Here is a 14,117-nt window from a genome sequence, read left to right as displayed (position 1 = left end):
CCAGGCTCAGGGAGGGGCGGCCATCTGCTGCGACCGGTTTGGGTGAGAGAAGGAAGACAGGATAAAAGACATGCTGTGGAAGAGAGACAGAGGTTAATAACAGATATTATTCAATGCAGAGAGGTCTATTAACACATAGTGAGTGAGAAAGGTGACTGGAAAGGAAAAACTCAATGCATCATGGGAATCCCCCGGCAGCCTACGTCTATTGCAGCATAACTAAGGGAGGATTCAGGGTCACCTGGTCCAGCCCTAACTATATGCTTTAGCAAAAAGGAAAGTTTTAAGCCTAATCTTGAAAGTAGAGATAGTGTCTGTCTCCCGAATCCAAACTGGAAGCTGGTTCCACAGAAGAAGGGCCTGAAAACTGAAGGCTCTCCCTCCCATTCTACTTTTAAATACTCTAGGAACAACAAGTAGGCCTGCAGAGCGAGAGCGAAGTGCTCTAATAGGGTGATATGGTACTACAAGGTCATTAAGATATGATGGGGCCTGATTATTTAAGACCTTGTTTGTGAGAAGCAGGATTTTGAATTCAATTCTGGATTTAACAGGAAGCCAATGAAGGGAAGCCAAAACAGGAGAAATATGTTCTCTCTTTCTAGTCCCTGTCAGCACGCTTGCTGCAGCATTTTGGATTAGCTGAAGGCTTTTCAGTGAGTTTTTTTTCAGTATTTTACTTTAGTTTCACACTTCAGCTGATCTGAAACATCACAAAAGCTGGTTAGAGAAGTTGAGCACAGACATAGGAAAACTTCTAGTGCTCACAGAATCGCCAGATATCTCATTTGTTTTATCCCCAACAAAATTTTATGTATAAAAACTTTAAAACTGCTTAGCAAATGGGTATTTCCAAAAAGTGACAGTTCCTTTAATTGTTCTTCATCTCAGCCTGAAACTAAACATACCATGCTTTAATAGAAAAAGTACCCCCAGATTATTCTCTTCCATTTAACTTAAATAATTTTACATCTTCCAAATGCATGTGCTCTTTTTTGCTTACATCTTAGATGTGGCAGCCAGTGTGAATGAATTACCGATACCCTGGACTTTAAAACCTGATATACTTCCATGTTGCCTGCAGTCAGTGTTGCTTCGTGTCGGAAGAACACAGATTTCTTTGCCGCTACCCTTTTGCTCCCTTTTACCTAACAGCAGAAATAATGGATATCAGTGGAGCAGCATCTCCAAAATGCATCTCCTTGATGTTCCTTTGCTAGGACTCAGAAATGGAGCACAGCTGCTTCTGAGCCACTCAGGAGGCTTTTTAGAGGGAAACTAAGATTGCCATGAGGCCAAAAGAACTTTGATGCTTTAGGGGCACACGCTGATGGGACTTACTGATGTCATTTTTCCTATCTTATTACTTTACCTTTTTGTTGGGAAGCATCACCGTAATTAAATTCACAACATTAACACGAGAAGGTGAAAGCATGTTGATGGACCTGCTTTTGTATCTTTTATTAAGGGTGTTTTCATACCTGCTGTGTTTAGTCCATTTAACACGGTAATCGCATTTGAGCAAGTGCACCGAGACCCTTTTGAGGAGGTGGTCCCGGTGCAGTTCCCAAAACTTCCCATAGCCACATATGCTTTAATGTAATGCAGCAAGCTACTATAGATGCGCAAAGGTCTGTATGGTCTAGCAACTAGCTGTGAAATGAACCTAAATTCTCCATGTTCTCCTATATTGCAGGTACAACACCTTCTTCCAGTATTTACTTTTATTGCTCCTGCCCCAGACGCTTCTGCAATAAAAGAACTGAATAGTCTAACTTGATGTGTAGTGACGCATTTTTATTTGCTTGGGGTACACTTGGATTTTTCACTGTGTAAAAACACAACAAACCATGGGGAAAAGCCACAAGTTTGCAAACCCATCAACTATTCGGACCAGAATAAATAAACTATAGGTGGGAAATCACCCCAAAATGCAGTAATTAAATTAGTCTAAGTAAAGCAAGGAATTAGACTAATTAACCAATCTAATAACTTTCCAGTGATGGAAATGGAAGATTAGAAAAAGATAAATGAATATTGAGATGAAATGAAAAGGTCCAATTTAAACTATACCTTGAGTACTTGAAGGTCAATTTTTATTGGAAAACATGAATAAATCTTGCAGGGTGCCCAGTTAATTAACATTTAAATGGAAACAATAATTGATATCTAGAGAATCATTGTTTCAGAATATGGACTGTATGTGAGCTATCATAAACTGAAATAAAATAGTCCATTTGGAACAGAGACAACCCGCACCTTCCTGATTGGTATTCTTGCATTTCAGACATTTTCTTTCATTTAGCCTCTTATCATGAACAGAAGGATTGCCCTGTTTCTCATACCGAAGCTGTAAGCGGGATAGAGACACTCTTCCATAATGTGGATATTGCCACACTGTGATGAGCCTGTGGAGTCATCTGGCTAAGATTTCTAATGAATCTCAAAAACTATATGATAACTGTGGTGTTTGACCTTTTTAGCTTGTGATCAAAGTTTAACTTCATCAGATTCGAGGTGTTACCTCCTTTGCACAGTATCACCTTAAAGCACTTGTGGCAGGCTGCTGAGTTTGCATCTTTTGCTGTGAAGTACAGCAAGACTTTTGACGGCTTCACCTTGGGCATTTTTAATTTGTAGCTCTGCTCTAAAAGAACGTACGTACCTGGGCCCGCCTACTATCCTTGGAAAGGTAAAATGATTGGCTAGAATCCAAAGTGTATGACATCTCAGGGGAAAAAAAGCACAGAAATAAAGCACCAAAATGTGCGCTGCTTTTCGGTCTGGTTACTACCGTTTATGTATGGCACCGGATACCAGTACCCATCCCTACGTCTCAGATTTATCTTTTAACTCTTTGGAGGGTGTCTCCGGGCTAAAATAGTACTAGTACTTTTGACACACAATATTAACAATTAAGTAACCTGATAAGCACTCTTAGAAATAAGGGTACAGCAAAAGTCAGTTTCTGTCCAGTTTCTATACAAATGCACCCTAGTGACCAGAGTTCAAGGTAACTCCTGTACTTTTCCCAGGCAGAAATTACAAAACATTTTGTACTTGGAGATTTTATGGCTTTCCAGTTTTCTTATTCATTTAAGTTAGATAGAAGTTAGTGTTTTCCCTGTGCCAAGTGGTGTTCATCCATGTGTCTGTCCAATGACATCCATGTTATGCTAAATAGTTTAAGTTGGCTGTAGCTGCACATGTGATAAAGCTTTGAGTGCTGTATAAGACAAGGGAAGTGCTATACAGCTGTGAGTTCGTTTCCAAGAATCTGAATGAGTATTGATTAAAGAATGATATATACAAAAGAAGAATAGAATGCACACTCCTGTATCCAGGTTCATTTTTGTGCTGTAGCATTAAGGTGCAAAATTGACACCGGAGCTTTAAGATCGGTTTCTGTGAGATACAAACAGCCTGTCAAGGGTAGAAAAGGAGTACCTTAGGGGGATACAGCCCTAGTGACAAGCCATTGTACCGCTGAAGGAACAATATGGTACTTTATATTCTGTAAGAGAGTGTAGAGTATGATAATATATCAGTCACCAAGCTCTCTGTAGAATATCTTATTTTCCTTTGATGCAGTAAGTACATTTTGCTGACTTCTGTACTATTACTTCATGCAGTACAGAAACAAAGGGCCTGTCCTTACATATAAAGACATGCATATATTCATAGAGATGTTTCCAGACTTTGTAATACTGCAAAATAAGTCAAAGGAAAACTACTCTCTCATGCATCCCGATTCAATTTAACACCTGTACATTGTATAGTATTTTGCCTTCTTTTACCTTCTAAATGTTATAAAACTGTACTGAATTTCATTCAGATTGTTTAAGGTGGATGGATTGTCTTTTTATTTTACACAAGTGGAGATTCCCTTTCTATGAGAGTGATATTAGCGGTTGTAGCCCAGCATGCAGCATTAGCAGACGGCCCCAAACTCGCGTCACACCACCGTACCGGCCTGTTCGCAATCACGGCAGTGAGAGCAGGAGATGTCAGTGGACACTATAATTGTATTCTGGATGAAAAGCATGGAGGCCACTGCGCTCATCCATCTTCAGAACTGACATGTGGAAAAACTGGGAAATTAGAGGAAGCATCCAGACCTTGTCCTTGCCTTGTCAGTCACCTTGATTCATAGAACAGCTCAATCCCCTTACCTGGGAAAGACAGAGCAGCAGGAAAACTGCATATATATATATATATATATGCGTTCGTTTTTCATGGTTATTTGTGCCTCTTCAAAAATAATTCCCTTTGATCACCTGTTCCTTCTTTTTTTTGTTCCTTTTATCGGAATCTGACTTTAATCCAGCTGCATGCCGCCTGTTGGTTGTCTTAATATCTCTCACCATAACGGGGGCTCTAGCAAAATGCAAATCGGGACGACTACATTTAGATTCATAACAATGAAAGGAAACATTGTAAGCAGGGATCATGGCAGGCTCTCTTCCCCTAAAAGAAGTCTTCTGTTTTTTCCAGGCAGGTCTATTTTCTGCATGAGAAAAAGCTCACCTGCAGCTGAATGTTGAAGAAGCACACTTTCCCTCTTCATTATTCATTGCTCATATAAGCTCTATTTTAGAAGTAGCAGACCTAGCTATACCCATTACCAGAATACTTTTTTGTCAAGCCTATTATGTGCTGCCGTATATATATATATATATATATATATATATATATATATATATGAGACCCAGGCCTCTTGTGCAGAAGAAGGCGGCAGACAGGTTTTTGTCGCCATCAAGGGATCTTTTTTTTTTGTAATTATTAACTCTCTACATTAGCAGAAATGCAGTATATAAGTATGCTATTATTAATGAAGGCTTTTTTTAGACAGACACTTAAGACACAAACTAAAAGTTTATTGTTGTTGTTGCCCTTTGTCTTCCTCTGAAGAAAAATCGTGTTGACTTTCTTCTGAAGTTCTGCATGAAAAGTGGTGATTTTATGCTCAGTGATTCAATTCTTATCACCAAATCCAATAACGGGGGGGGGGAGTCTTATCTTGTTATCACAGTTACTTTTAGCTGGTGTGCAAAACCGGCACAAATTCAAAGTAAGTCTTTCAGGAAAATCTGCTGATACATGTTGTTCTTATAATAAACAGAAACGTTGAAATGTCTTTCAAACTTCATCAATATGTAATCAAAGATTAGTCAGTCCCATGTGTTTAAAGGCACATGTGTGCTAAAATAAGAGCTACACTCTACACAGCTTGGTTTGTGGTCAATATCACTTTTTTTTTCTTGAAGGCACTTTTTTGTATGTCTCAAAGTGGCAGAAATAGTCCAACTGAAAGAAAGAAAAATTGGCAGTGAGAGCAGTTTAAACCATGCTTACTTTTATCTTCAACACAGATGCCAGTGTGTGTGCATTTCCATTTGAACATCCCAATGCCCCGGTTATCAGGGTGTGACGGAAAGGTGTTTCAGAAGCTTCTTGACCGTCTGACAAGCACTCCTGATAAATGATACTGGCAGATTAAGTGCAGCCTTACTGAGCCACTAACATGACTGCTTAGTCATGTTCTTCTATCAGCTGACAAGGGAGCATTGAAAACTGCTCTCAAGGTGATGTCAGTTAGATCAAAATGTCTTTAAACACATTGGATGATTAGAGAAACAGCTGGTATTTGCTATGTGGACAAAAAGTATATAAATATATTATTTGTTCCTGTATATTACATGCCTATTACACCTCTTTTTGTTTTAAAGTGTAAAACGACACCTACAGTACACTCCAACATACAAGTATTCACACAAGCAGGCACACATTTAGTGACATTTGTTTTGGCTGCATGACTGTCCCCCCTACGTCTGTGTGTGTGGGAGCGTGTGTCACTATTGGCTGTTAACTATCTTGTTTTTTTCACATTTTCTCTTCTAAAGATTTTGCTGTAAGAAGTAATGCCTTGATCTTTTTCTTTCTTTTTTTTTAAACTTTTGTACACTGTGGTTTTATAAGCTGCTCTGTGCTTTATGTTTTCCTGGTTTTCATTGTCTGTCAGTGTCTAGACAGACAAGAAAGGCATTCATAACAGAGCAGGCAGACAGATGAACTGTTGAGTGATGAGGCACAAAAAAGAAAAAAGAGAGAAAGGGTCAACATCTTACCACTAACCCAGGCAGCCTGGAGAAGAGGTCAGAGCTCACCACGGATGCAGCAGACACCTCACTCTGCATTTTCTCCTCCTTTCTGCAGCGATGACCTTTCTCCAGACTCGTCTATGGTTCAGGAAGGGAAGGGAGGAGAAGGAGAGCTGCAGAGTGAGGCCCAGTCACAGCCACAGCTACAGCCGCAACCCGAACTGCAACCGCAGCCCCAACAACAGCAGCAAGAGACTCAGCCACAGACTCAGCCAGCACAGCCCCAACCACAGACTGAGCCCCAACCGCAGATTCAACCTCAACCTCAACCCCAACCCCAACCCGAAGTCAAACCTCAGCCAGAACCTGAGCCGAAAGCCCAGCCTGCACCAGAGCCCGAGCCTCAGCCGCAAGTCAAGGCTCTGAGCGAGGCGGCCCCACAGGAAGCCCCTAAAGCCCCTTCGCCTTGCCGAGAGGAGCAGACGGTTGCAGAGAAAGAGAATCAAGAGTCAGAAGAAGTTGTGGAGGCAAAGACAAAGCAAGAGGTAGAGGAGGCGCAGGCCAAGCCACGCGAGGGTGAAGCAGCACAGGAGGAAGAGGACGAGGAAGGGGGAGGAGCAAAAGGAGGTGGCCCGGGGAGGAGAGCCAGTCTGCACCACACAGCCTCGCCCTTGAGGGTGCAGCGCAACGGGGCCGGCTCGCACTCCGCCGCCTCTGACTATGAGCTCTCGCTTGACCTCAAAAATAAGCAGGTAGGGTTGTGTTGGGGTTGGGAGGGGGCGGGTTGAGTGTTGGTGTGTTGTGTTTGGGAGAGGGAGGGGGAGGGCAGGAGGTGCAGTAGCTTGGCTTGTGTGTATTGTACGTCCTGTGGTCTGACATTTTTGTGGTGTTTCGTTTTTTTTGTCTGAAGAGAAGGTCAGGTGGTTTGTGGTCAAAGCTGGTGTCTGACTTTTTAATTTTATTTTAATTTTTTAAATTTGTTCATTTATGTTTTTGTTCGTTCGATGTATTGATCCCTATTACCGCTTATGGGCTGTCAAAAATATTTCCTTTTCTCCATTATCATAAACCATCATCATCAATGCCATGTCATCACTTCATTGACATCGTCAGTTGTCTTCATCACCAAAACCGGATTGTTTTTTTCAAACTGTGATTTTCTGAGACTACACTAAACAGTTTTCAGGTGCAGGCTGCTTTACTATTCTAGCAAGGATGCACAATTACCTATCAAAGTCGAAGTAAAAACAATGTCACAAAATGCAAGTTTGTATTTGCATGACTCCTTTAAAATTTGTATATTTTCTAATGCTTTATATTAATCAGTGGATGGTGAAAAGCCTTAACATTTGTGGAGAATAAAAGCACATTTCATTGCAGCGAGTTAAACCGACTTTGTCCTGAACTGTAAAAAGTGACTGTTTTTCTACGTGCATTTTCATGTTCTCGTGTCTGTGTTCTTATCACGCTGTTCATCAGGAGCTCAGATATCATCTACATTACATAATCATCAAGAGCCATCAAACATTAATTTTCATTATCATCCATCTAAACAACATTCTTCAGTCCATCGAGCTTCGACAAGGTAAGATGGCAGGTAAGGCCCCTACCTGAGGGGCTCCTCACCGTTTTTGTGCTGGATTGATTATGTAAAAGGGCCCTCCACTGAATTTTAGATCCATTTTAGATTCAGCCTGTAAGAAAAGCACCCTTGAGGGCTGAAAAATGCATTTCCATAAACTGCTGTTTATTTACAGCCTTTCAAAGAGAGTCAGTAACTATAGATGCTGATAAAAGCATGGCCAACTTTAAAGCTAAAATAAACCTGTTTACAGCCGTATATTCTGTTGTCTCTCTAGTTAATTTTCCGTTTCACGACAATTGTACTGGGGATGGATGTTTTCATAGCTAACTTGTTAAATTATTAGGGCTTGAAGTTACTGATGCATCATTAGGGGTGTGGTCAGTGGGCTGGCTGTTGGCTAGGCTTCACCATCTGCTAAGGTGAAGTGCACTTCTCAATCAGTGTTTGTGGATCTGGTCTTTTTTTGCGCCATTTTAACAGAGCTATATAAACAATAACTGCATTAACACACTGCACATGTGCTCCAGTTTTGGTGTGTCAAGGTGTAATGTATAAAGCAAGTAACACTGTAGAGGGATCTTGCTCACCCAGCTTCCTACTGCTAACTAGCTAAGCACTCCCTTTCTGCTAAAAGAAAACAAACAAATGAGCAAAAAAGAGCTGCAGTAGTAGAATCTGTGTTTTGAATGTGAATCCAGATTTGAAGTTATGATTTTGAAAGAAAGCCATCCAAGACTCCTTTAAACTGCCTTGTGGAAGTTGTAATATCAAGTGTAAACTATATCCAGGCCCCCCAAATCTATTCGTTTTTCCGAGTTTCCTTTTCAAATTGCTTCCCTATATTAATGTGCAATACTAATTTCGCTGGGATCCTCTGTATTTCAAGCAGAAACTTGTCAGACTTGAGCCACTGTAATGTACTTCATGCAGGTATTTTTTTCAGGTATTCCGAGTCCCTTGGTTCAATTTGTTTCTTTTCAAGGTACACCTCGGTCCCTCAAGTCTTGACTTCTATTACTGTCCCTGTAAGTGCTGTGCGGCACGCTTGGCTGCGCTTAATCAATAACCCAGAACAATCAGTAAACATGGTCGCTCTAGTATTAAGTGTTTCTCAGAGTCAGAGCACCAGTGACACACTCTGAAAGGAAATTTGCTCACAGGTGACAGGGGAGATGTCATTTGGATTGTGTCCTTCTCTGCCAATACATATTTAAATTCGCAGAGTGAGAAGAACACACAGAAAACTGCCAGATAAGCCAGCAAAGCATTCATTCCAAGCCACTGAAACTAATATGTCTGAGCTGGATAGTTTTTCCATATTCGCTCTCTGTCAGCTCCATTTCATTCAGTTTTGATTGCATTTCCTCAGTTGTCACTTCTCTAATTGAGGCTCATGATTCTTTTAACCTTAACGTCTCCTTCTCACTTCCATTTTCTCTCTTTTAATCTTACATCTGAAGGTCCCCCTTTCCTGTGATCTCCCTGTCAACAAGGCTTGAGATACGTGATCAGCTAGATTGATCTTCTGTCTGTACAACCTGGGGTGCAGGGGGCTTGATGGATCTCCAGATCAATGTCAGAGTAATTGGATCTGTGGGGCGATACCTTGATAACTGGGGAAGGACCTCATGATGAAGTATTTGAGCATTAACTCACTTTAGTTTAGCGTTCAACCTCCAGATCCCCCTATTACTTTTTCTCTCTAAATAAGGTTAAATTTAAATACGTAATGGTTTAAATTTAAATACTAGTCAATCCATGTAATAATACATACACTTACATGGAAATGTACATTATATTTGTTTTGCTCATGGCTCACTCATATAAGATGAGCCTTTTGCGTTGCCTGCCTAAAGTTGCTGCATACCTGCAAGCCCCTTTGCAACCCTGCTCCACTCAGGCTTGGCATTTTCATGCTGTCTGACTTAATCAGTGTCATATCTGTTGTCACTGATGCTTTCTCTACACTTACACCTGCTTGTTCTGCTGTGTTACCTGGGGGGTTCTTGCTACAGCTCTGCTGGTTTCCCATGTGTGCACATAGAAGGGCGGGGAATATAGTCTCCAAACATTTTCTTTCTGCCCTTTCAGTTAATTTTTGTCAATTTAAACTCTTCTAGCTACAATCCTAGTCACACACAACTGTGTGTACTTTAAGTTGCTCATAAAATGGAGAGGTCTTGAAGAAGTAAACAACTCATGCAGAATGCACAGCACTTTGTTTTATAATGAGGTGATGTGACCTTTACTTCTGCTCAGTAGCTGCTGCTAATATCTGCTTCAGCAGTTCATATTTCCCAAGAATCAAAAAGAGCACTGAAAATGGATTTGATGGGCTGCCTTCACTCATAAATACACTAAAAAGTGCAAATGTATGTTATCTATCTCACAAAACCCAAGTTAGGGTTTATAGTTTTTTTTTTTCATTCCACAATAAGATGATCACTTTTCTTCTCTTTAAACAGCTCATGCAAAATTTAGAATTTTAGGGGGGTATTGTTCTGCAGATGTCCGCAGCAGTGGATTACATCTGATTTCGGCCACGCTGGGACTTTTTCCTTGCAGTTTTTGTTTGGCCAAGGCCCATCAGTGTAATTCTATTTTTTTATTAAATTAAGATAGTGTCTGCATTAAAATTTAGTCACCGCTGAGCTTTTTCTGTAAATGACTTTGGTCAAGGACGCATGAGCTAAAAAGATTTCCATCCTCTGATGACATCAAGACTTTTCTATTGTCATCCTCATTTACCCATACAGTCAGCATTAGTTGTGTCCCAGTTTTGCTGTTATATAATCATCTCATTAATCATGCAGATGTTTCTGCGCTGTAAGACTGTGCATGAGCATGAAAGCTAATAATCATGGTTTGAATTTCCACCCCTTAATTCTGCAGCATGTGAAAAGATCATCTGCAGTTTTGTTCACACAGCTCAGTCTGTGCCTGCACGTTTAAGGACGAAACTCGACGAATCAGTATTTTAGGGCTGTTTGATTTATAGGGACTGTAAAACAGGCAGTATTTAATCTCAGGGTGGGTAGTATTTTACAAGTCTATGACATTACTTAGCTTTGCAGGTACAGTTCAGCACATTTTGTGTTCAGAAAAAGCCGAGCTAAGCTAAACTAATATTGCCTCATAGATGAAAGGAAGCAAATAAGAGTGATTCTCAAAAACTGAGTGGATAAAAAAGAGATAAATGTTACCACTGAAAGAAGGTGTTTAGAAAGCATTTTAGTCAAAGCTGTCTTCAACGTTCTGCAGGAATGAATAAGTGAGGTTAACTAATTTTTGATTATCAAGGTAATTGGTATTCTTTAAGAAGCCTTCACATATATAGTTTTACAATTAGGTTTAAATGTCACAAGTTGAATATAGATGAGGCTTTTCTAAGAGGCCATTTGTGATAATGATACCGTAGAAGGAGGTGGAGATAGTAATCATGGCACTTGACTCTAAATGGCAACAACTGGCATTTATTTGCAACCAGTAAAAACAAAACAAAACAAAAAAGCTGTGTACTGCACCTTTAGTTGACCTTTCGGTTTTGAGACACATTTCTATTTGAAGCAGAAACTTTCAGACTAAAACATATTCCTTTTCCAAAGCCCCTGGGTATTAATATTTCATGTATAGACAGAGAAAGTATTTCAAACCAAGATATCTATCATCTCCATAGCATCTGAAGCTGAGAACCCGTCTCTGCCTCCGCAGCCCAAAAATATTTGAAATTTGCATTTTGAATTCGCACTTGTGTTTAAGTAAGATCATTATCTTAATGTGCTAAACCTCTATTAAACCCCCTGTTTGTTATGGGTCATCTTCAAGAGGATTAGAGACCGTGTCCTTGACTTCAAATATTTACATACCCCTTCTCTTCTTTTTGTTCACCTCAAAGTTCAAGTAAAATCTGTTATTGCACACTCTAATTTTATTCTGCATATTCTGCATTGTGGCACCGCTTTGTGTTGCATGGTTTTTCTCCATTTTTGTGTGCCTCATTCAGAGGGGAACATGAGGTCAGCATGGTGCTGATCTCTCCGTCAGAATCGATTTAGAGACGTGGTGTGAGAGAGCGGTGCCATCGCCGTTGTCTCAGACCACTGTGTCTCCAGAATAATCTCTCATCAGCGCTTAGTGAAGTGATCAGAGGTAGAAGTGACAGAGGTCTAATGGGGAAGATTTTCAGCAATGCCATTCTTGACACGGTCATCTGTCTCAGCACCTCTTTCTATACCTTTCTTCCAATCTTTTTTTATACACGTGTCTCCTTTTCTTTTACCACATGCATTACATTTGCAGTGGATTAGCATGCAGCCCTTTAAATGACAGCTAAGGATTTATTAACACACGAAGAAATCAGAGTTTCCTGAATATTTTGCTGCAATTGCTGACTGAGCAGTAAACTGGAATTTATTAGATTCCCCAGTGCAATCGTCACCAAGTGAACCATTTTGCATCACTGTAACTGGTCTTATAGTAACATTAATGGACACAGCAGGCAGTCGCTGTGAGTTAAAAGCCCACTGCATGCTATTCTCTGCACCAGTGAGCCAACAAGCTGGCTTTGGAAGACACATCAAAAACATTTTCTCTGTGTCACGAAACTTGACTCCAAATTAACGATGGTTTGTCCAACTGGCAGAAAGAAAAGGTTGAAGGTTTTAGACTTTTTGAATTCAAGTCATAGTTCTAAGAACTTAATATTTATGCAGTGCAGTTAAACAAGACACAAGTACCACCTACATCTATGCTCTACCTTCACATTACTACTGAGAAATAAACTTATGAGGAAGAATGTAACACTGACATATGTGCAGAGCCACACCAGTACGCTTCAGTACCCATAAACCAAGCTGGACTAGTGTTAACATAGAAGGTCAAGGACAGAGTTGCTAAATCTGCAAAGGTCCATCTTCTACTGGGTCTGATGGGTCCTTAGAGATGAAATAAAACAGGTAACACAGACAGAAGCACTGTGCACTGTGTTCTGAAAACATGCACTTTGCACTTTTGACTGGACTGTCCAGTGAAAGTGGTACACAGCATTTGCAGTTCCAACACAATCCTCGTTAGAGCTGCCATCAAATCCTGTCTACTTTCCTCACTTTCTTCCTCCATCCATCATGTTCCAGCTCGTCCCGGTGGCTGTAATTCCATCTGAATGGCACAGTGTATCAGATACGCACTCTAATAACGAAAGCAACGTGACCCAAATGCTTTATTCATCATCCCCGACCCGGCTTACGCGGAAGCCAAAACAAACAAGCTCGACTGCTACATTTAATCAAATGCAGCCAAGCTGACAGCCCTTTTTTGCGCATTCAAGGGCACCCCTGCAGTGGAACTCTGCAGAATTTGTTTTGATGAGGGACTCCTCTGCGAGTAACGAGGTCAATCATATTACCTCAGCGCCTGTCTTATAAAAAAAAAGACTACACAATCTCTATTTTAGTTTCCGCACAGTCATGGTGATAACGTCTTGTTGTATTAAGAGTGCATGCAGCACAGAACAATCCAGATTAAAAAACGATGAATATTCAGGCTGAGTTCGACTGGTCTGCAAGGGATGACAGCCACTGAGAAGTCGCCATCAGCAGATACAGTAGAGCTGTGAACCAGCATCCTATTCAAACTCCACCTTAATATTCTCAGTACGTTTCACTTTGCTCACAGAGGCTCTGCAGTGAAATGTAAATGGAGTAGATAAGGTGGATTTTCAGTGTCATTCCACTATTCTAAAGAGCTTTGTATGTGATTCGGTTCCTCCAATGACAATGACAGAGGCTGCATCTTGCTGAATTACCCACTTATCAAAAATTGCAAACCCTACAGCCATTACAGCCTATCAGTGTTTTTTTTTCTTTTGCAGAAGTCTGATGGTTTGGTGACTTTGTCCAGGACTAAAAGGAAAGCAGATTAGCAGCTGAAAGTCACAATTTGATCCTTCTTAGCTGCAGTAACCATTCACTCAATTGCATTTGAATTGACAGGAAGGTTATTTTGTACGGACCAAATTTATCCTCTTGTACACATCACTCTGATATAAGAGTTCAGCTCTAAATCCGTAAGAGAATCAAAGGAGGAAAAAGCAAAGATGTGAATTCTCTCAGATGAATACTTTGCTTTTTATAAAGTACATTTTCATGCAAAATATTTTGAACATTTATGTATTCGTTGTGTTTCTTAGTGATGGACTATAACTCTTTTTTATGGAAAACAGTTTTCCACTTCTTATTTTGCATAAAATTATATTGCTGTTAAGTCATTTGACCAAGGTAGAATTCGTTTGTAGTTGAATCGAGGCAAAGAGGTAGCCTGAGTTTCTTGTTCACCCTTTCATTCACCAGTCTGGATACTAAATTGGTTCTGGTGTAACTGACGCCCCAGCTTCACAGACATGACTGAAAGGTAGCCCATCTGCAGCCGTTGAC

The 14,117-nt window shown here is 40.4% G+C and overlaps 1 protein-coding gene across 2 annotated transcripts in view; it reads left to right on the top strand.

Moving 5' to 3' along the window:
• The window catches only part of iqsec3a (IQ motif and Sec7 domain ArfGEF 3a), a 120,389-nt gene that overhangs the window by 54,574 nt on the left and 51,698 nt on the right, over positions 1 to 14,117 (top strand). For both annotated transcript variants that reach the window (XM_026147347.2, XM_026147346.2), the window contains exon 3: positions 6,217 to 6,853. In XM_026147347.2, the coding sequence (XP_026003132.2) occupies positions 6,217 to 6,853 (637 nt within the window). The remainder of the gene's footprint in view (positions 1 to 6,216; positions 6,854 to 14,117) is intronic.

Source organism: Astatotilapia calliptera, chromosome 17 (genome assembly GCF_964374335.1).
Source record: "Astatotilapia calliptera chromosome 17, fAstCal68.1, whole genome shotgun sequence".
In the NCBI taxonomy this organism is placed as follows: domain Eukaryota; kingdom Metazoa; phylum Chordata; class Actinopteri; order Cichliformes; family Cichlidae; genus Astatotilapia; species Astatotilapia calliptera.
Note: the sequence above shows the minus strand (reverse complement) of the source record. Positions and strands in the feature narration are given on the sequence as shown.